General features: G+C 39.2%; 1 protein-coding gene across 1 annotated transcript in view; it reads left to right on the top strand.

Moving 5' to 3' along the window:
- Positions 1-1,156: 1,156 nt before the first annotated feature.
- Positions 1,157-22,236, top strand: part of LOC132395448 (sickle tail protein homolog) — a 640,240-nt gene continuing 619,160 nt past the window's right edge. Inside the window, exon 1 of the mRNA XM_059972075.1 lies at positions 1,157-1,454. Coding sequence (XP_059828058.1) covers positions 1,382-1,454 — 73 coding nt within the window. The 5' untranslated portion in view covers positions 1,157-1,381. The remainder of the gene's footprint in view (positions 1,455-22,236) is intronic.

Here is a 22,236-nt window from a genome sequence, read left to right as displayed (position 1 = left end):
TCCACCTTATAATGATTGAACCAACCAATGGTTGATGATTGCCTAAAGGAATTTTGGTGAAACATTAATAACAACTGCACCACAGTAAAAAAAAATTGTTCAGCAAACACAATTTTTATAAGAGTAATTTTAATTGCTTTATGAAAATTATGAAGTTAATCTTTGAAAGATGAAAGCATAAGGGAAATGTGTAAATAGGTTGCAAAGTAAATATACAAACGTTTGTAAATCTCAACTTCAACAATGCTCTTTACCAAATTCAGTTAGTGATCGCTTCTACTGATGTTAAACAATTTTTAACACTATCTCGATGTCCGATCTAGTTTATGATAAATATTAACTAATGCGAGTGAGATGGAAACAACAGTTCAGTTACATAGCACAGCAGAAAATTAAGTGATAGGTTCATTTAAAGGACAGTTATAATTTATTTAATCTAGTTTATTTTGCCTGCTTTCCTCCAACAGTTCCATTCCATTTTATAAAGTATTGATGTTCTTTTTCTATTATATTGCTCTTTTCATGTTGAACAATGGGTTCACCACGATGATATTTAAAATCTTTTCCGAAATAAAGTTAGGTAAACGCAGCCAGCAGGGGCAAGAGAGGCGCGCTTTAAAACGCGCCGGGGATTTTAATAAGGTAATCAGTTGATTTCAAATTGGTTTGAGTTACGTAGTATATATATTTGCACAATGTTGATAAAAACATTGAGTAGATGAATTCTGAATCAGACCGTTGCACGTTAGCCCAGACACTGAAATCCAAAAAACAAACCTTCCAATTCAAAGTGAATAAAGCAGTAATTTATTTTCAGTTAAAAAATAAACAAGTATCTTGCCTGGTTGGAAACTGAGAAAACACACTTAATATACGTGTGGTATATTTGTCCAATTTAATACAAAATCCACGCCCTGTCTTCACAATTTAAATACACAGATGGCTATATATTTTTCCTTTTTACGTACATCAACCTTGCAGCAACTGATTTAAAGATGACGCAGTCAAGCTGCAATCATGGTTATATATAATTGTCGACAGGATTCAGGCGTGAATGGCGTTTCGACTCGGTCCCCTTCACCCACTCGCCCCCGAGCAGCTGGCCAGGTGAATGCAGGCAGCTTCCGGCCAGCGGCGAGCGCAAGGGGCGGACCCTCTACCGCAGTGCTGGCTCGGAGTGCGCTGCACTCTGACAGTAGGCAGAGTGGATGAGCGAAGAGCCCAGCGGATCTGAGCTGCGGTTCCACGCAGCTCTGCAAGGCGGTCAGCTCGGTCCCTGCTGGCGCTCCACGGGAACCTTCGCCTCGCCGGTTATTCGGGCTGCAAAGACCAACTATAATCTTCTCCAGAAGGAAGGGGGGAAAAAATAAAACGAGAGTAGATGTCTGGAAACCGGGTGCAATTCGCAGAACTACCGCCCCCGGGAGATGTGAAGGAACGCCACAAAGTAGGACGTAGGTGTTTATTTTTAAGAAAAGTTTTCACTTATTCTTAGCTTCGTCGTGTGCTGTTGGAAGAAAGTAAATACGTTAATTGTGTCTGTGACCTGTCATTCGCGTTAGAGTGTACCGCGAAGTAGTCATGGTACTCAGCGTGCTGAGTTTTACGTGGATTTGTAGACACTAAATCGACAGCTTGCTGCTTCCAACTTAACTTTCGTTCCTTGATAGCGAATGGATTGAAGCTAGTAACATTCCGGTTGTTTTTTAAAAAAACATGTTGAATATTACTGTATTTAACTTTGAGCTTAATCCATAACCTATGATGTATTAAGTAGACCACAGATTACCGTTTCACATTCATGGAAATGTGAGCATATTTTTCATACTTAATAGATGTCCAGGGCTTTTATCCTTTTTTTGTGGATGGTCCAAGTGATATGTGAAATGGGTAATAGAAAGTATTTTTAACAAGCATATCTGACCGTTGACAGCCATTGTTCTCGTTTACTAATTATGCTTTAATGTGACATTTCACTTTTACTGATCGTATCTGTATGCTGCAGTCGAGGAAGAGAATTTTGTATGTTTGAGCTGATTTTGTGTGGAGTTTATCACTGTTTGTGAGATTGGGCTATTTCATTTGCAAATGAATTTTTGCTTGGTTTACAGCAAAGCAGTTTTACTCAAATACAAAATTAAATTGGTTTTGCAGGTGTAGTTAGATCCTGTTGATTTTTGTAATCGTGTAGGTAAACTCGTTTCTCGCCAGTGTTTGAGAGAATGCCATATTTAAGGTACAGAAAGAATTCATGCCCCTTGTAATTATGTGGCTCATTACCAGCAGGTATGTAAGTCATTTGCATATACTCATTCGATGTGTGATATAATATTTGGATAAGACAGCACTGAGGTTGTTCAGAAATTTGAGTCCTCTTTAATGTCCTCAATCAGCAAGGATCCTTAGTCTTGACTTTATATTGCCCCATGCCTTTAAAGCTAGATGCATCTCTTCCTTTTGTGCTTCTTTTTGGAAATATAATAAGTCTCTGGAATTTGAAGGTGAAAGTAGTTACTGAACAAATTATAAAAACAGAGTACTTCTAATTATGCATCAAACATTCAAAAGACTTGTAATTTCTTCTGCCCAGCTGAAGAGAATAGATGTTACCTGTGATTGGAATGCCAGCTGTTTTTAATGACTGGAATTCAAAGTGAGGAAAGACACAGTGGGATCAATTGCACATGCATGTGGCTTCCTTTATTAGATAAAGTAATAGAATCCAATTGCAGGTAATGTCACATTTTTCATGTTACTGGGAGAGTCCAAGGTATTTTGTTTTGAACTATTGATTGCTTTGAAGTGTTGTCTCTGTTGACATGTAATTCAATAGAGCAGTAAATTTTCACATCTCAATTTTGCACAAATGACTACTAGGGATATTTTACTAACATTGGCCAGAGTACCTAAACTCTTCATTGCATCCAATTTGATTAGATGACCAAAAATTAGGTTTGCTGAGGAATTTCTATTGTCTGTACATTTAAAGTAGTTTATTATGAAGTGCTATAATTTAAATGGACTATTTTGGTCCTCCAATAGATTTGGAAATGTCACCAGCAATATTAGTGATTTAGTTCAGTAACACTAATGTCCAAAAAGGTGTCACTGCCTGGAAGTAAAACCATACTATACTGAGTGAATTATAAAGAGAATATGATGAGTCATATGTATGAATAAAGTATATATGATTCAGCTGAAATAATTGTCCTCTTGTTTCATGAAACATAGAAAACCTGCAGCACAATGCAGACCTTTCAGTTCACAAAGTTGTGCCGAACATGTCCCTACCTTAGAAATTACTAGGCTTGTTCATAGCCCTCTATTTTTCTAAGCTCCATGTACCTATCCACAAGTCTCTTAAAAGACCCTATTGTATCCACCTCCAACACCGTTGCCAGCAGCCCATTCCAGTCACTCACCGCTCTCTTGAGTTTTTAAAAAAAAACTTTCTCCTGACATCTCCTCTATACCTATTCCCCAGCACCTTAAACCTGTGTCCTCTTGTGGCAAATGTTTCAGCCCTGGGAAAAAGCCTCTGACTATCCACACGATCAATGCCTCTCATCATCTTATACACCTCTCATCCTCCGTCACTCCAAGGAGAAAAGGCCGAGTTCACTCAATCTGTTTTCATAATGCATGCTCCCCAATCCAGGCAACAATCTTGTAAATCTCCTCTGCATCCTTTCTATAGTTTCCACATCCTTCCTGTAGTGAGGCGACCAGAACTGAGCACAGAACTCCAAGTTGGGTCTGACCAGGGTCCTATATAGCTGTAACATTACCTCTGAGCTCCTAAATTCAATTTCACAATTGATGAAGGACAGTACTATGCATGCCTTCTTAACCATTGAGTCAACCTGTGCAGCTGCTTTGAGCGTCCTATGGACTCGGACCCCAAGGTCCTTCTGATCCTCCACACTGCCAAGAGTCTTACCATTAATACTATATTCTGCCATCATATTTGACCTACTAAAATGAACCACTTCACACTTATCTGGGTTGAACTCCATCTGCCACTTCTCAGCCCAGTTTTGCATTCTATCAATGTCCTGCTGTAACCTCTGACAGCCCTACACACTATCCACAACACCCCCAACCTTTGTGTCATCAGCAAACTTACTAACCCATGCTTCCACTTCCTCACCCAGGTCATTTATAAAAATCATGAAGAGTAAGGGTCCCAGAACAGATCCCTGAGGCACTCCACTGGTGACCAACCTCCATGCAGAATATGATCCGTCTAAACCACTCTTTGCCTTCTGTGAGCAAGCCAGTTCTGGATCCACAAAGCAATGTCCCCTTGGATCCCATGCCTCCTTACTTTCTCAATAAGCCTTGCATGGGGTACCTTATCAAATGCCTTGCTGAAATCCATATACACTACATCTACTGTTCTTCCTTCATCAATGTGTTCAGTCATATCCTCAAAAAATTCAATCATGCTCATAAAGCAAAACCTGCCCTTGACAAAGTCATGCTGACTATTCCTAATCATATTATACCTCTCCAAATGTTGATAAATCCTGCCTCTCAGGATCTTCTCCATCAACTTACCAACCACTGAATTAAGACTCACTGGTCTGTAATTCCCTGGGCTATCTCTACTCCCTTTCTTAAATAAAGGAACAATATCTGCAACCCTCCAGTCAATTAAACCTCTCCCATCCCCATTGATGATGCAAAGATCATTGCCAGAGGCTCAGCAATCTCCTCCCTCGCCTCCCACAGTAGCCTAGGGTACATCTGATCCGGTCCTGGCGACTTATCCAACTTGATGCTTTCCAAAAGCTCCAGCACATCCTTTTTCTTAATATCTACATGCTCAAGCTTTTCAGTCTGCTGCAAGTCATCACTACAATCACTAAGATCCTTTTCCATAGTGAATACTGAAGCAAAGTATTCATTAAGTACCTCTGCTATTTCCTCCACTTCCATGCACACTTTCCCACTGTCACACTTGATAGGTCCTATTCTTTCACATCTTCTTGTTCTTCACATGCTTATAGAATGCCTTGGGGTTTTCCTTAATCCTGTCCGCCAAGACCTTCTCATGACCCCTTCTGGCTCTCCTGATTTCCTTCTTAGTCTCCTTCCTGCTAGCCTTATAATCTTCCAGATCTCTAACATTACCTAGCTCCCTGAACCTTTTGTAAGCTTTTCTTCTTGACTAGATTTATTACAGCCTTTGTGCACCACAGTTCTTGTACCCTACCATAACTTCCCTTTCTCATTGGAATGTACCTATGCAGAACTCCACACACGTACCCCTGAACATTTGCCACATTTTTTCTGTACTTTTCCCAGAGAACATCTGTTCCCAATTTAAGCTTCCAATTTTCTGCCTGATAGCCTCATAATTTCTCCTTACTCCAATTAAACACTTTCCTAACTCGTCTATTCCTATCACTCTCCAATGCTATTGTAAAGGAGACAGAATTATGATCACTATCTCCAAAATGCTGTTCCACTGAGAGATCTGACACCTGACCAGGTTCATTTCCCAATACCAAATCAAGTGCAGCCTTTCCTCTCGTAGGCTTATCTACATTTTGTGTCAAGAACCCTTCTGAACACACCTAACAAACTCAACCCCATCTAAACCCCTTGCTCTAGGGAGATGCCAATCGATATTTGGGAAATTAAATTCTCCCATCATGACAACTGTTATTATTACACCTTTCCAGAATGTTTCCCTATCTGCTGTTCGATGTCTCTGTTACTATTGGGCAGCCTATAAAAAAACACACAGAGAAGTTATTGACCCCTTTCTGTTCCTGACCTCCACCCACAGAGACTCTGTAGACAATCCCTTCATGAACATCCACCTTTTCTGCAGCTGTGACACTGTCTCTGGTCAACAGTGCTATGCCCCCACCTCTTTTGCCAGCCTCCCTGTCCTTTGTGTAACATCTAAAACCCAGCACTTGAAGTAACCAATCCTGTCCTTGAGCAATCCAAGTCTCTGTAATGGCCACCACATCATATCTCCAGGTACTGATCCACGCTCTAAGCTCATCCACTTTGTTCGCAACACTCCTTGCATTAAAATAGACACATTTCAAACCATCCATCTGAGCATGTCCCTTCTCTATCACCTGCCTATCCTCCATCAGACACTGTCTCCAAGCTTTCTGTCTTTGTGAGTCAACCTCCTCTTCCCCTGTCTCTTTAGTTTGGTTTCCACCCCCAACAATTCTAGTTTAAACTCTCCCCAGTAGCCTTAGCAAACCTCCCCACCAGAATATTGGTCCCTCTGGGATTCAATTACAACCTGTCTTTTTTGAACAGGTCACACCTCCCCCAAAAGAGGTCCCAGTGATTCAGAAATCTGAATCCTTGCCCCCTGCTCCAATCTCTCAGCCACGTATTTATCCTCCACCTCATCCTATTCCTATTCTCACTGTCACGTGGCACAGGCAGTAATCTGGAGATTACCACCTCTGCAGTCCTGCTCCTCAACTTCCTTCCTAACTCCCTGTAGTCGTTTTTTCCAGGACCTCTTCCTTTTTTCCTACCTATGCCATTGGTACCAGAATGTACCATGACCTCTGGCTGTTCTCCCTCCCAAGATACCTTGGACCCTGGCACCTGCTTTGGGTCAGCCATTTGGAATTGGTGTTAACCTGCCTCAGCTATCTGCTCAATTAAAATGAAATGTACTTATCTTCAACAGTTCACCAGGGTTGAGCATAACTTGGTTCCACTCCCGTTTTGTGGGTTCTGGAATAGGTAATGTCCAACTGTGGAGATAATAGACGTTGCCCAGGTGGGGCAGCAGGTGGCTGATTAGGCACAGTTTGAGATGCTATACTCAATATATTCAGGGCTTCTGTGTGCTCCGAGTACATGGTCTTGGTTCTCAATATCATCTCAAATATTACTTCTCCATTTTGAGTAGTCTGAAACCAGCAATTATCCATAACTAATGGGAATTTGCATTTCTTCAAGGAAGCCTTGAGCACATTCCTGCATAATTTTCTGTTTGCCTTGCAATCATTCATGACGGAGTGAATTTACGCTTAGTAATGCCAGTGTTTCTTCAAAATGTTCATGGACGTCATCTGCTTTGCTGAGTGTTTCTCACAGTTTCTGGTTTTATTTCAGCCTTTCAGATTTATTGAGGTTCTTCAATGACCTCCCTTGGGCCATGCAGTTGATGCCTAACAAGTGGCAACTCGGTTGTATATTTTGAGAAGTAAAAGAAACTTGCTCTTTTGTTGGATGAAAGGTGCTAAGATATGATGTCACATGAGTTCTTGGTGAAGACTGATAACTGAAATGAACACACAGCAAACTGCCACAAATGAAAGTATAACAATAACCAGATATTCCTATACTTCTGTTTTGGTGTCGACTGAAGGATAGATATTGGTTGAGGAAAAAGTCCCCAGTTCTTCAAAATAATATTTTAGTCCTTTTCATGTTTACTTGTGATCTTGGCTTATATTTCTTCTTGATCTTGGTTTAATAATTCATTCAAAAGAAAGTACCTAAAACAGTGTCCAAGAACAGAAATGGGTCCTTCGGCCAAACTAGACCATGCCAACCAAAATTTCCATCTGAACTACTCTGATTTGCCTGCATTTGGGCTATATCCCTCTAAAACATTCCTATTCATGTACCTCCCCTACTGCCTTTTAAGATTCTGCAGGTACTAGAAATCCAGAGTAACAAACACGCAAAATACTGAAGGAACTCAGCAGGTCAGGCTGCATCTATGGAGAGGAATATACAGTCTACATTTTGGGCTGAGACCCTTCAGCAGAAATAACAACTGTCAGTTGTCCTGTTGAAGGGGGTTGGCCTGAAATGTTGACTGCTTATTCCCCTCAGTAGATGTTGCCTAACTGCTAGTTCCTCCAGCATTTTGTGTGTTACTTTTTAGGAGTTGTTAATAGTAACTTTTAAATATTAATATTTGGGTACTATTTGTTTAATGAACATATAGCTGCTGTTGAATAAATCCACAACATTCTAGCTCAGACACAAGAGGGCAATTTTACACTGGATCACTGCTCTGTTGCTTTGCAGAGCAAAGCAGAGATATGATACTAGCTTTTGTCACTGTTCCATCAAGGATCGCAGGCTGTCCAAAATTTTGGCATTGGATAACCAATGACCTGAGTTACTTACACCGTCATATGCACACACCATATGGTCTTACAGCAGCATAATGTGCCTTTACTAAAGTATAGCTTTTCAGGAAATTCCTGACCATATTTACTTATTTTTCAAAATGTTGGTGCAGCAAAACCCAATAAGGCTGAATCTTGGATTTAGACAATTTGCTGAATAATCAATCCATGAGTCTTTCTTGCTCTCAAAGTTTTGTAGGGTGTAAAGTGTTAATTGTGTTTATATTTTCCCCAAGACTTTAATACAGGGTGGGAAATTGACAATCAGCTTATCAATTGTGTAGTCTGGTAGTACAGAATTGTAAAAGATTGGTTTGTCAGTGTACTTCTATAGAATATGACTCCCAAACAATATCAGTTTCATTTGTCATTCAAACAGTCAAAATTCTAATAGCTACTTCAGATCATTAGGAAGAAAAAAAATAGCTTTATTTGTCACGTGCATTGAAATATTGAAAGAGAATGAAAGGCATGCCGTAATTTATGTCAAATCAAACCAGGTGAAGATTGTGCTGGGGGCTGTCTGCAAGCGTCACCATGTTTCCTGTGCAAACATAGCATGCCCACAACTGACTGACCCTAACCTTAACTGTGTGTCTTTCAGCCCACAATGTTTTGCAGAACCAAATAAACTGGTGATTAAATGGCAACTAAACTAATCCCCCTGTGCTACATAATATCCATATCCTTCCATTTTTTCCCCTCACATTCATGTGCCTATCTAAAAATCTCTTCGAAGTCAGTTTCTATATTATGCCAGCAAGCACTCCTTGTGTCTCCTTTGAAATTATCCATCTCTGCTTAAATGCACGCCCTGTGATATTGGACATTTTAACTCGGAAGTTGAGTGGGGGTGGGGGGGGGGGGAGAGGGAAGGTGGAGAAAGGTACTGTCTGTCCACTCCATCTATGCCTCTCATAATCTTATAAACATATGTCAGATCTTCCCGCAGTCTTTGCTGCTCCAGAGAACACAGCCCAAGTTTTGTTCAAACTCTTGTTTTAGCATATGTCTTCCAGTCTCAGCAGCATCCTGGTAAACCTTTTCTGCACCCTCTCCAAAGCCTCGACACCCTTCCTATAATCATCTGAAAATGGGTCTCAAAGGTAGCTCCAAGTTTAGCTTTAATCAGCATTGCCTATGTTTGGGCAATTTATAGCAATATTGGAAGGTATGAATATGTAGCAAATATTACTGGAAAATTGTGGATATTCACAAAACTTTTGAGAACTTGTGTATTTTGCACTATTGATGGGCTTTTATTACAGATATACTGGTGGATATTCAGTAGCTCAGCCAAGAAAATGGACAGCATTTTATTTTGGTACATTCAATTAGTGGATTGAATTTTTGTCTTCGCATCCCATATCCATTAGAGCTGATTGTACATAACATTTAATTAACATTTGTGTGTTTTTTAATTCTTAAAGATGTCGAGGTAAATCAGTAGACAATTTTTTACTTTTGAATTGACAGCTGGTCATAAAACCTGACTCTTTGCAAATTGGAAAGCTATCAATGAATCTGATATTATCTGAAAATGTATTTATAAAAATCTGTGTGGATTCTGCTTTACAGCAAGTGAAGAAGAAATAGCTTGATTAAATTTTGGACTATATCAGATTCCTTCTTGTTTATTTATTTCTTTGGAACACTGTACCAACTTGTGTCCATCTGAGGCAGCTTTTCTTTTTGAGGCTCTGAAATGGAATGAAAAATCAATGTGTTGTGAGGCATGACTCATTTAATCTAATTCTCCTCTGTACTTCATCTACTCTAAATTCTGCTACTATTCAAAATGAGTATCATCTTTTGTGATTGTGCAGACTTTGAAGGGTGGATTGCCAAGAAGTAAGTAGTTGGGAATGAAGTCATGTGATGCTGCCTGGAGATGGTGCAGCCAGAGTAATTGGGTAATGTCCTCTGAGACTTGGGAAGATTGTTTATTGACTACCCACCCAGTGTCAGGGTTAAGGATGTTTCCTAAGGTTGGGCAAAGAATTTGGAATGGGAAAGGGGAGGAGCAGATTGTTGTGGCTCGTGTAGAACCTGTAGCTTAGAACGAGTTGGAAATCAGCAAGTTTGAAGAGCTAGGGTTTAAATTAAAATGCAGAATCCCATTGACATTAAAAATGTTCCTGGAGAAACTTAGTGAAGTATGTGACACAGGAAGAGCCATTTGGTTCCTGTCTGTGCCAGTCATTCCTTTGCCTAATTTCAATGTCTGACCTTAGGACCGTGTCTCTGCAGATCACTGTTCATAAACTGCATACCAAAGTACTTTGTAACTGTGGTGAGGGCCTCTGCTTCTACCTTTTGAGGGGGTGAGCATCAATTTCTCACCTTCCTGCCCTCTTGTCCTCAAATGTTTTGCTAATCTTTGCCCATTTGCTTTTGATATTCCTGCTAAAGGTGATGAGATAATTTCTATTTATTTGATTCATAGTCCTTATAAAACTATACATCTCAGTTGAATGTGCCCCAGACTATTCTGTTCCAAATAAAACAACCATCTTTCCCTTTATATCTTCAATTTTGCAGTCTTTGCAATATCTCTAAGCCTTCAGTGTATCACATTGTTCTGTTATGTGAGAACCAGAACTGCATGTGTTAACCTTCCTCCTCTCACTTTGGGCATCGGGTGGTAAAGGACAGCATTCTGTAATCCCTGTTCAACATCTTACTGATTTCTACTTTTAGCATTTGTGGAAATACTCAAGGTCCCTTCACAGTACTTGATATCTTTGCTGTTTATTTCCTTGTTTTTCCCCAAACGGAATTTGTAGAGTATGGATATGGGACTTCTGTACTGACCAAATTGTCTATTTGAACTAGTCCTATTTCCTTGTTTGGCTCAAATTTCATCAAGCTTTTGCTATCCAGGTACCTGTCTAAATGTATTTTAAACATTCTGACTATCTCTATTTGCATGCAGTCTAGAGCTTTCCTCTATCATGTCAGCACAAAGCCATTTCTTTTAAACAGTGGCAAATGACTTCCTCATTACTACATTGGTCTAAGTTATGAATATGTATTCCAAACAATAAAAATATCAGTTGATGATTCCTGTAGAACCCCGCTGCTAACAGAAGCACCTTTTAGCTCCACTTCTGTGCCAATGTCAGATCCACTTGCCCTTGAAACCTTTGGCATTTTACTTTTTCAACCAGTCTGCCTTTAACTGCAATGCCCTCATTGGTGTTTCTTATTAATTTCTCGAATAAATACCATCCAATTAGCTGTATATGGTCCTAATAAACCTCAGTCTGAGTAATTTGTACCATTCTAAATAAAGTCTATGTTGCCCCTTAGGTTAATTCTAATAATTTAAAGTTAAAATGGGTGTGTTATAATTTGTGGGGTTTTTTGCATAACAAAAATGGTAGAAGTCTTCAGCTCTATTCCTTTAGTCTGGAAGGAATGGAAAATTGTAGACAAATACCATAGTCACTGCTCTTGCTACTTTCGGTCACCTGGGATATACTTTGTGAGCTCAGCAATTTAAACATTTTCATAAATGTCAAGCTTCCAAATGCTGCTTTCTTTATTCATCTTGTCTGTTATGTCATACTGGTCTTCCTTAACTATAACATTGATGGCAACCCCCTTTTCAATGATGACAGTTATAAAATAGCCGTTAAGAACTTGCACATGTCCTGTGCTTCAACCAAGAATTGCCTTTGGTCATTATGGTGCCTTACTCTTTGCAAATTTATCATTGTGCTCTGACACTTGTTGGAAAATAAAATCAGTTTTTAAATATTTTTCACATCTTTGTTTGCTTGGCTAATTTCAGATACATAAAGTGTAAAAGAGAGGTGAAAGTAGATATCAAACTGCTGGAAAGTGATTCTGGAAAGATGGTAATGGGGGAGAAATAAATAGCGAACAAACTGAATAAGTATTTTGCATCAGTCTTCACTGTGGAAAACACCAGCAGTGTGGTGAAAGTTCCATGCATCAAGGGTCATGCATTGTGTGAAGTTACCATAACTACTGAGAAGGTTCTTATGAAACTGAAAAGTCTGAAGGGAGATAAGTCACCTGGACCAGATGGTGAGCACCCCAAGGTTCTGAAGGAGACAGTTGGAGAGATTGTGGAGGCATTTGTAATGATCTTTCAAAAATCACTATTTTCTGAAATGTTCTGGAAAATTGCAAATGTCACTCGACTGATCAAGAAGGAAGAGAGGCAGAAGAAAGGAAATTATAGGCCAGTTAATCTGACCTCAGTGGTTGGGAAAATGTTGGGGTTAAATATTAAGGATGAGGTCTCAGGGTACTTGGAGGCGCATGATAAAATAGGTCATAGTCAGCATGGTTTCCTCAAGGGAAAATCTTGCCTGACGGATCAGTTGGAAATCTTTGAAGAAATATTAAGTAGGATGGACAAAGGAGAATTGGTTGAATTGCGGATGGTTTTTCAGAAGGCCTTTGACAAGGTGTCACACATGAGGCTGTTTAATAAGCTACAGGAAAGATTATAATATAGATAGAGCATTGGCTGATTGGCAGGAGGCAAAGAGTGGGGAAAAAAGGGAGCCTTTTCTGGTTGGCTGCTGATGACTAGTGGTGTTCCACAGGGGTCTGTGTTGGGACCACTTTTTACATTATATGTCAGTGATTTGGATGATGGAATTGATGGTGTTGTTGCAAAGTTTGCAGATGATATGAAGATGGGTGGAGGGGGCAGGTAGTTTTGAGGAAGTGGCAAGTCTAGAGAAGGACTTGGACAGATTAGGAGAACAGATAAAGAAATGGCAGTTGGAATACAGTATTGGGAAATGCATGATCATGCACTTTGGTAGAAGAAATGAAAGGATTGATTATTTTCTAAATGGAGAGAAATGTTTTTAAAATCTGAGGTGTAAAGGGACTTGAGTCCTTAAGGTTAAAGTGCAGGTTGACTCTGTGGAGAAGAAGACAAATGTGATGTTAGCACTCAATTCAAGAAAATTAGAATATAAAAGCAAGGATGATTGCAGGATTGAAAGGCTTGTCATATGATGGCTCGGCCTGCATTCACCGGAATTTAGAAGAATGATGAGAAATCTAATTGATTGCTATTGGATGGTGAAAGGCCTTGGTATAGTGGATATAAAGAGGATGTTTCCAATGGTGGGAGTGTCTAAGACCAGTAGACACAGCCTTAAGATAGAGAGGCATCCTTTTAGAAGGGATTTGAGGAGGAATTTATTTATTTAGAGAATGGTGTATTTGTGGTATTCTTGGCCATGGGCAGCTTTGGAGGCCCAGTCTTAATGTACATGTATTTAAGGCAGATGTTGATGGATTCTTGACTGGTCAGGGCATGAAGGGATATATGGAGAAGGCATGAGATTGGGACTGAGAGGAAAATTAGAACAGCCATGATGAAATGGCAAAGCAGACTCGATGGCCCAGTGGTCTAATTCTGCTCCTATATCTTATGGTCTTATAAATCAGGGAGCTACAAGCCAGTTTATAATTGTCATAGAGAGAAGTTTTAGCAGCTATTATTAAATATATTATAACAGGGCACTTAAAAATTCAAGCTATTTGGGCAGATACAATATGTGAAAATGAAACCAAAGGTCAGATGGGCTTGATCAGCTGGAGCTTGGGTGTTTGAAATAGTCTAACTGTTTTACAGAGCATGAGAGGAGAATGTTTCCTTCTGTGGAGAAGCTAGAACTACAGGTTAGGTTTTTAAAAAGTTAAGGTGATCTATTTCATATAAGGTAATTTCCCTTCCCTCCCTCCCCCCCCCCCAAGGTTGTGAATATTTTCACCTTGTTTTAAGAAGTCTTTGAATGAGAAAGGTAATTTGAAAGGTTCTTGCAGATGTGAACTTGAAATAATAATTAGATCTTATTAAATGGTGGCACAGATTTAATGGACTGATCATCCTTCTGTTAATTTAAATGCTTCTATGCAAAGGAAAAATCAAAAAGCTAAACTGAAAGCATCCCAGTTTTGAATAAGAAAACCATTATTAATAGTTTTGATTTGAGATTTAACTTTATCTAACACTAAGACATGAATGTAAGATTGTTGGAAATTGCATTCTAGGATCCTTGGCATTTAGAAGAAGGGGACGAAATAGAGTAGACGGATGGCACAGATGGTCAAGGGAAAGCAACTTTGCCTGTAAACATTAGGGTATCGAATCAAAAGGTGCTTTAAAACAAAGGGTCAAAATGCTGAATGTGAAATGTGTTGATTATCTGGGAATATTTCTGAAGGGAGCAAAAGGCACACAGCAAATTATGTACTACTGATATGATGTACCATTGTGTAGATGCTAAAAATGTGGTTTGCGACATCAGTAGATTTATCCCTCCATGTTGCCCTGCGTTAGGATTATATAGGTCCTGTTCAATTCCTGCAGGACTGGAATGACCATTTGGGAAGCATCTCTGGAGATGGATGCAGAATTAATATCTATGAGATGGCCCTTAATCATTTAGGTTTTCTAACCTAAATTTGTAAAGTGAGGTGTGGGGTGAACCAAGGAATCTATGATAGGACAAAGGCCAGTATTGTTTGGGTTACACAATTGATTTTAGTGCATAATCTGTCTGGAGGAGAGTTTAAACAGTAACAGATGAATAATGGCAGCAATGAAAGATAATATTCTGTAACTGAGATGGAGAACAGAGTTGCTGAAGTAAAAGAATGGTAGAAGTACTGTCATCTGGCAGTTCAAACAGGGATCTAAAGGGATTAATTTGTGCAATGCAACTCTGTATATGAACAAACCGTATTTTCAGTGGGACATGTCATTCAATTTCATAAAATAGGAACCAAAGGATGGGTAATTTTAAATGTAGTATTCTACTAAAATGGGGTTTAATTAATAACCTTGGCAAAGGAGTGCATGTGATGGTAAAACAGAATTTTATATTAAATTTGAGAGGGATATTACTAAGTTTGGTAGTAGGGTCTTAAATCAGAACAAAACAAATTCTGTGAAACTATGTAACTGTCAGGTCTGAGTTGGCCTGAAATTGATGGGCAAACAGCAGATCAGTTATTCCAACTACTTAAACAGTACATAATTGATATTGGTTTATTGTCACATCTACTGCTATACAATGATAAGCTTTTGATTTGCATGTCATTCAGACATCATGGCATACATAATTGCATCATGCATTACAGAATGCAGAATGTGGTGTTTTTACAAAGAAAGTGCACATTTTTATAACTATGATTTATGAATAGAACAATATAATGTAACGAAAGGATCTGCTGAAGCCAGCTGACATGGAGAAGCCACACTCTGACATGGTCTTGGAAAACCTTAAACAGGAGTAATTATCCCAATGAAAGCTAATGAGAAGTAAATACACTGTTAGCTTAAAGCAAGTTCAAGAAAGAGATGACCTGAGGATTTTAGAATTCTGCAAAAGATGACTGAAATTAATGAGAAAATGGACATGAGAGCAAACCAGTAAGAGGAATTTGAAAAAAAATTACAACTTAAGTAACTAACCAAAGATTAATGGGGCTCAAATGGTAGAGACATTAAACAATTTTCTGTAGGTGCCTTCATGTCAAAGCACTTTGTTCGCCAAAGAGACAATGTAATCTGGTGAGAATGACAAACATAGTGTTAGTAATTAATTAGCTTGAATGTGGGGATTTTATCCTAACAGAAAGCCCTTCAAATATTGGTTCATTCATTTTGAGTGTTGTGAACTCCACAGAGAATGGAACTTGCTGATTAAAGGGAACTATTGGCCTTGTGCTGGTGAGCTGAGTGCCAATAGCTCTGGACTTTGCTTACTGAATACTAGATTTGACTAAGCAAAATCAGTAAGATTTTTGCTTACTGAATCCTTTTGGTTGTGTCTTGTGAGATTTGGGCTGCTGATCATGAAAATAGCCATGAAATTTCCCTATCATGTATCATTTTTTAAAAATTACCTGTATTTGTTGGTTCAGATCATAATTCAAGTCAGAATAATTGTTGGCAAGATTAAGGAAGGTATTTTTGTTCACAAATCAAACAGGTCATCAGTTATAGGCAATTCAAAGAACTTCCAGTGGAACTGGAGAAAATCACACAGAAGTCATTCAAGGATCTTGAAAATTTATTGAACAACAGGGCACCAAACTGCATTCAGCTTGGCTGATAACATGTTTCAAGCATACAAAACCATGCCACTTAAGATTCATTTTCTGCATTCCCGTTTAGACTTCCCTGCAAATCCTGGCACTCTCAGTGTCTAGCTTGGTGAAAGGTTTCACCAGGGCATTGTAATCATGGGTAAATGGTACCAGGGCAACTGAAAGCCATCTGTGTTGGCTAATTATTGTTGGATGCTTAAGCAAAAAGCTTCAGATACTGATTACAAATGAAACTCATCATCAAAGCATTTTTAGCTTGAGCTCTTAGAAAGCGTCAGCACTATTATGCAATTAAATGCATTATATTCAATAAAAATTGATTTGTTTTTCCAAATTCCTATATAATAAAGTAGTCTGAAATTAAATTTGCGTTCAGCTTCAAACAGTCTATCAAACTTTTTGAGGAAGCAACACTTTTGAAAAAAGCTTTGTTTTGTCCAGTGTAGTTGCTGCAGACTTGGTGGATGAAAAGCCTGTTTCTGTGATCTATCACTAATTCTTCAAGTATTTTACCAAGCTGATCCTTGCAGAATGAATGTGAGGAATCCGTGGATCACAATTTCAAGATTCTGCAGAGGTTGTAAATCCAGGGTAACACGCATAAAATGGTGGAGGAATTCAGCAGGTCAAGCAGCATCAATGGAAGTTAATGAACATTTGATATCTTGGGCTGAGGCCATTCATCAGGAGTCCTGTGGAACTGCATTTGGCTTTTGAAGAAGCATTCGATAATATGCCTTGCATTTTAAGTTTTAGGTTCATTGATTTACATTCTACAGAGGATGTATCGAGAGCATCCTGAGCAGCTGCATCACTGCCTGGTTCGGGAATTGCACCATCTCAGATCGCAAGACCCTGCAGTGGATAGTGAGATCAGCTGAGAAGGTCATCAGGGTCACTCTTCCCACCATTACAGACGTTTACACTAGACGCTGCACCCGCAAAGCTAACAGCATCCTGAAGGACCCCAGGCACCCCTCATACAAACTCTTCTCCCTCCTGCCATCTGGTAAAAGGTACCGAAGCATTCAGTCTCTCACGACCAGACTGTGTAACAGTTTCTTCCCCCAAGCCATCAGACTCCTCAATACCCAGAGTCTAGACTGATATCTACATCATTTATTTTTGAAATTTGTCCTCTACTGTGCCTATTGTCTTGTTTATTATTTATCTATTAATTATTGTACTGCCTTGCACTGTTTAGTGCACTTTATGTAGTCCTGTGTAGGTCTGTAATCTAGTGTAAGTTTTCTGTTGTTTTACATAGTCTAGTGTAGCCTTGAGTTGTCTCACATAGTCCAGTGTAGTTTTGTGTTGTTTCATGTAGCACCAGGATCCTGGAGGAACGTTGTTTTGTTTTTACTGTGTACTGTACCAGCAGTTTATGGTCAAAATGACAAAAGTGACGACTTGATTTGAGTAATATACAATCAGTATATTACTTATCCGCTCCCGCCCCACTTTTTAAATCTACTCCTCAGTGTTCTTTTCTTCAGTCCTGCCGAAGGGTTTTGGCCTGAAGCATTGACCATACTTCTTTTTCCCCCCCATGAATGCTGCCTTGCCTGCTGAGTTCCTTGAGCATTTTGTGTGTGTTGCTCGGATTTCCAGCATCTGCAGATTTTCTGGTGTGTGAATATATGATCAATAGCCACCTTTTTTTAGGTACAGATGTGGAAATTAGTGTGGTCTTCTGCTGCTGTAGCCCATCCACTTCAAGGTTGGACATGTACATTCAGATGTGCTTTACTGCCTGCAACTGTTGTGACACAGTTATCTGAGTTGCTGTCACCTTCCTGTCATCTTGAACCAGTCTGGCCATTTTCCTCTGAACTCCTTCATTAACGAGGCATTTTTGCCCACAGACTGCCACTGACTGGATGTTTTTTGTTTTGTCCTTGGATCATTCTCTCTAAGCTGTGGGATTTTCATGCACAGAAGATCAGCAGTTTCCGAGATGTTCAAACCACCCTGTCTGGTACAACAATCACTCCACTGACAGTCATTTGGATCACGTTTCTTCCCCATTCTGGTGTTTGGTCTGAACAGCAGCTGAATTTTTTGACCATATCTGCATGATTTTATGCATTGAATTGCTGCCGCTTGATTGGCTAATTAAATATCAGCATTAATGTATAGGTGTACCGAATAACGTGGCCACTGGGTGTATGTTGCACATTGGGAATGGTGCAAGATTAAGCCAGTTAATTTTGGGTTGTCACACTGTCATAACTGGAGCATTGTAGGTATCAGTAATGTGCCCTCAGCGACTTGCACTCCCTGTCAGTGGCTTGGATGAGGAAATTGAATACAGTGTATCTCGATTCACAAACCATATACAAAAGCCAGAGATAATGAGAATCCTTAAAGAATCTTGAGAGGTTAAGTGATGGCTATGAGTTTGGCTGGATGAATACTGTCCTGTCTTGCCTTTGATTTAAAAATTCATAAATAAATCACTGGTGAAGAGTTGGGATTCAGTGGGGACCTGGCGATTGTACATAGATACAGGTTTGCTCTCCTTGCCGAGGGAAGGATCCTCTTTCCTTGGATTGCAATTGACTGAATTCTGGCATGTGGAAATGGGAATAAACCACTGAAATTGGGTAGATCATGCCAATACAGTAGGTTCCGGTTAATTGGGCCATCCATTCGGGTCAACCATTAATCAAGACAGCAACTTATTTGGGACAAAATCTCAAAGAACAAGAACTAATTGAGAAAATTGCCCCCGTATTCCCTTTGTTTATTTGGGAGACTCTGCTGCTAAATTGGGACAGGGGACCATTGCCAAATAGTTTCTAACTAGCATCACTTGCTTGAACATTAGACACATCATCGTCCTTGGAGTGAACAGCTTTTAAATAGCATCAGTTGCTTGTGTTTGTGTTCAAAAAGCAGTGATTTTTCTCACTGATAGTTGGCGGGAAATAAGCGACAAAACAATTTAGAACTGTTTTGCTCACTGGTTTCAAGCTTTCAGGCTTGGAGATGCCAAAAAATGGTCAGGAGTGAAAATAAAATGTTATCACTACTTCAAGTTTGGAACTACAAAGAATTTGAAGGTATTGGCAATTATCTTGAATGTTATGAAAATGAGGATTTGGAAGATGCAATCATCGAGAGCTTTGTATGAAGGTAGCCTATTATCTGCTCTAGGTATGTGCGCTGATTTTGTTTATTTGCAGTCAATCAAAAGAACACGGTGGTGTCTCCGGATGAATTCCTCTGATAACTATTAGGAACTAATACAGTTTTATAGTAGTGTAGTATTGATAGTGTTCTAATTTATTCCACATTTCATTTAAATACATAATTTGGTACTCAGGCAAACTACTGTTTAACTTTCTTAATATCTTTTAAATTATTTTCATGTAACTTTAGCTCAGGGGTCAGCAACCTTTTTTCCTCTGTGGGCTGGATCGTCTATTAGTGAGCAGACGGTGGGCCAGGTAAATGCCATAAATACTTGAAATATGGGAATTATCAATTTAAATACATCTGGTTATGTATTGCCTCAAATTAATGAATAACACATACTAGAAAATTATTTGTGCTTAAGCTTGCCTACCCCTGCTTTAGGTAATTGAGGCAGCTGGTTAATTGGGCCAAAATCGACTGGTTCCAAAGTAACCTGTGGTAGAACCTAGAATGAGAAATTATCAAGGTTTCATCTAAAGAATTTTAGTTGGGGCTAAAACTGGCAGGACCTTTCTCTGCATGATGCTTGTGTTTAGGACAGAGATGTGGAATCTCTGCTCAATACTTATTCAGTTGCACTTTGTTACAATTCTCCAGCCCAGAGGATAAGGTTTTTAAGTGTATTTAAGAGAGCAGTAGACATTTTCAATAGTAGAAACATCACTGGAGTTGAATGCAAGTGGATTAAAATTACATCACGACTGGCATGGCAGACTTGATGATCCAAATAGCTTGCTATGTTTTATCTGTGGTATCATTTTCAGTTAAAGAGGAGCAGAGACAGCATGTACAGGGCTCAGAACAGATGGCTTCCCACTATGAGATGTGTCATTATGTTCCAATACAATGACATGTTGGAATGATTCCCCACCACTGGCGTTGATACAATATTAATGAGAATATTGCCTATTTCTTCAATTGTCTCTATCTTTTACCATTTGTATGAATGCTACATCCCATTTTAAAAGATGGATATTTTCCAGTTGTAGCAACAATTTACAGGAAGTCCAAGACACTTTTTCAATAGAATACTCTGGAAGGAGCTTGGCCCTGCAGTCAAATCATATGTGCCTCTTGTTATGTTAAAGAATATCCATTTCTGAATAAATGACCCCTTGACTCAAATTTTGTTTGAGAAAGTGAAAAATAATTTAAAGTTTATTAGCTGCTATTAATGAATATTTGATGTCAGCAAAGAAATGTGAAATTTAAACTGAATAAATATCCATTATGAGAACTTTATAGTCATAGTGTTGTATGACACAGAAATGGGCCTTTCAGCCCAATTGGTCCCTGCTGATCATTTTGCCTGCTTGAGCTAGTTACTTTTAACCTGTATCACCCTTTTAAATTTTTCCTATTCATGTATCTGCTTAAATGTTGGAATTGTACATATGTCTGCCACTTCCCCTGCCAGCTCATTCCACATACCAACCACCCTCAGGCCCCCATTTAAATCTTGCCCTTTTCTCTTTAAATCTATGCCCTCTAGTTTTAGACTATTGTGGTTTTAAAAATAAGACTATCTCAAATATACTATCTCCTATATATTTTCTGAATAATTAAGTCTTTCTCTGCTTTAATTGCACTGTCAAGTCATTATTCTATTACAATGCCTGGTGCTATTTATAGAATCCTAATTAGCACAAACAGGTCCTTTGGCTCACTGTGTCCACACTCTTTTACACTAACCTTGCATTAATTCCACTTTTTTCTCTTTACAGTCTCATCTCCTAAGTCTTTAACATTCAGCCAGAGCAATTTGCAATGGCCAATTAAACCAACCAATCCATATATCTTTGGGAATGTGGGAGGAAACTGGAGCAGGATCACAGAGAGCATGAAAACTCCACACAGACAGCACTATAATTAGGATTGAACTTGCATCTCTGGTATCACGATGCTGTGCTTCTGGGATTGTTGCTCTTTAAAAGCAGTATTACCTCATGAAGCGTTCGATCTTGCTATACAAGGCCGTGCCTCTCAGTGTCCTGCGGTGGAAGATCCCTAGAATGCAACGTGGGTAGTAAGAGTCTCATATTGTGCAACTGTTTGGGGTGATCCTTGACAAAGTTGTTCTCCAAACCTTGACCGTGAAGAGATGAATGGTTGTCTTGTGCACACAACTACCTTGTGTGCTGGTTCTTTGAGAGTCCTCTGGTGCAGGATGGATCAGATGGACTGCCACCCAAGGAAGTCCTTGGTGCTTGCCTGTGATTTCTGCTTGCGCAGGATTCTGCCAAATGATTTTGACAGTCTGCTTGGATCCATCATGCCCTTCTCCCGGCGGGCTTGCAAATGGTCCATGTTCAGCATCATCTGATAGAGCTGTGGTCAGATGTTTTATCTGCACCAATATTTTAATATTTTGTGCAATTTACTGGATGTTTTCCAATCTTGCAAGACTGATCAGGCTTGAAATACTGCGATTAAGTACAACTGCAGTGGCAAAGATGGTACCACAATTAAGTGATGGTGGCCTCTTGCTGAAATAGACCACTGGGAATTCAATGAGTCAATTTGCAAGTAGTCAAGTGAGCCAAATAAATTTATTATGAAAGTGTATGTAATATACTACCTTGAAATTCATTTTCTTGCAGGTATTTACAGGAAAGTAAAGAAATATAATAGAATTTATATAAAAAATACACACAAATACTAACAAGCAACCATTGTGTAAATGAGTGAAAATACTGAGAACATGAGTTCTAAAGTCCTGTGAGTGCCTGACATTGCTCTCAGTAGCTGACGTCACTTGCCAGTTTGCATTCCTTCCCCC

The sequence above is a fragment of the Hypanus sabinus genome, chromosome 6, assembly GCF_030144855.1.
Source record: "Hypanus sabinus isolate sHypSab1 chromosome 6, sHypSab1.hap1, whole genome shotgun sequence".
Lineage (NCBI taxonomy): Eukaryota > Metazoa > Chordata > Chondrichthyes > Myliobatiformes > Dasyatidae > Hypanus > Hypanus sabinus.
The sequence above is the reverse complement of the archived record's forward strand: the minus strand, read 5'-3'. Positions and strand labels throughout refer to the sequence as shown.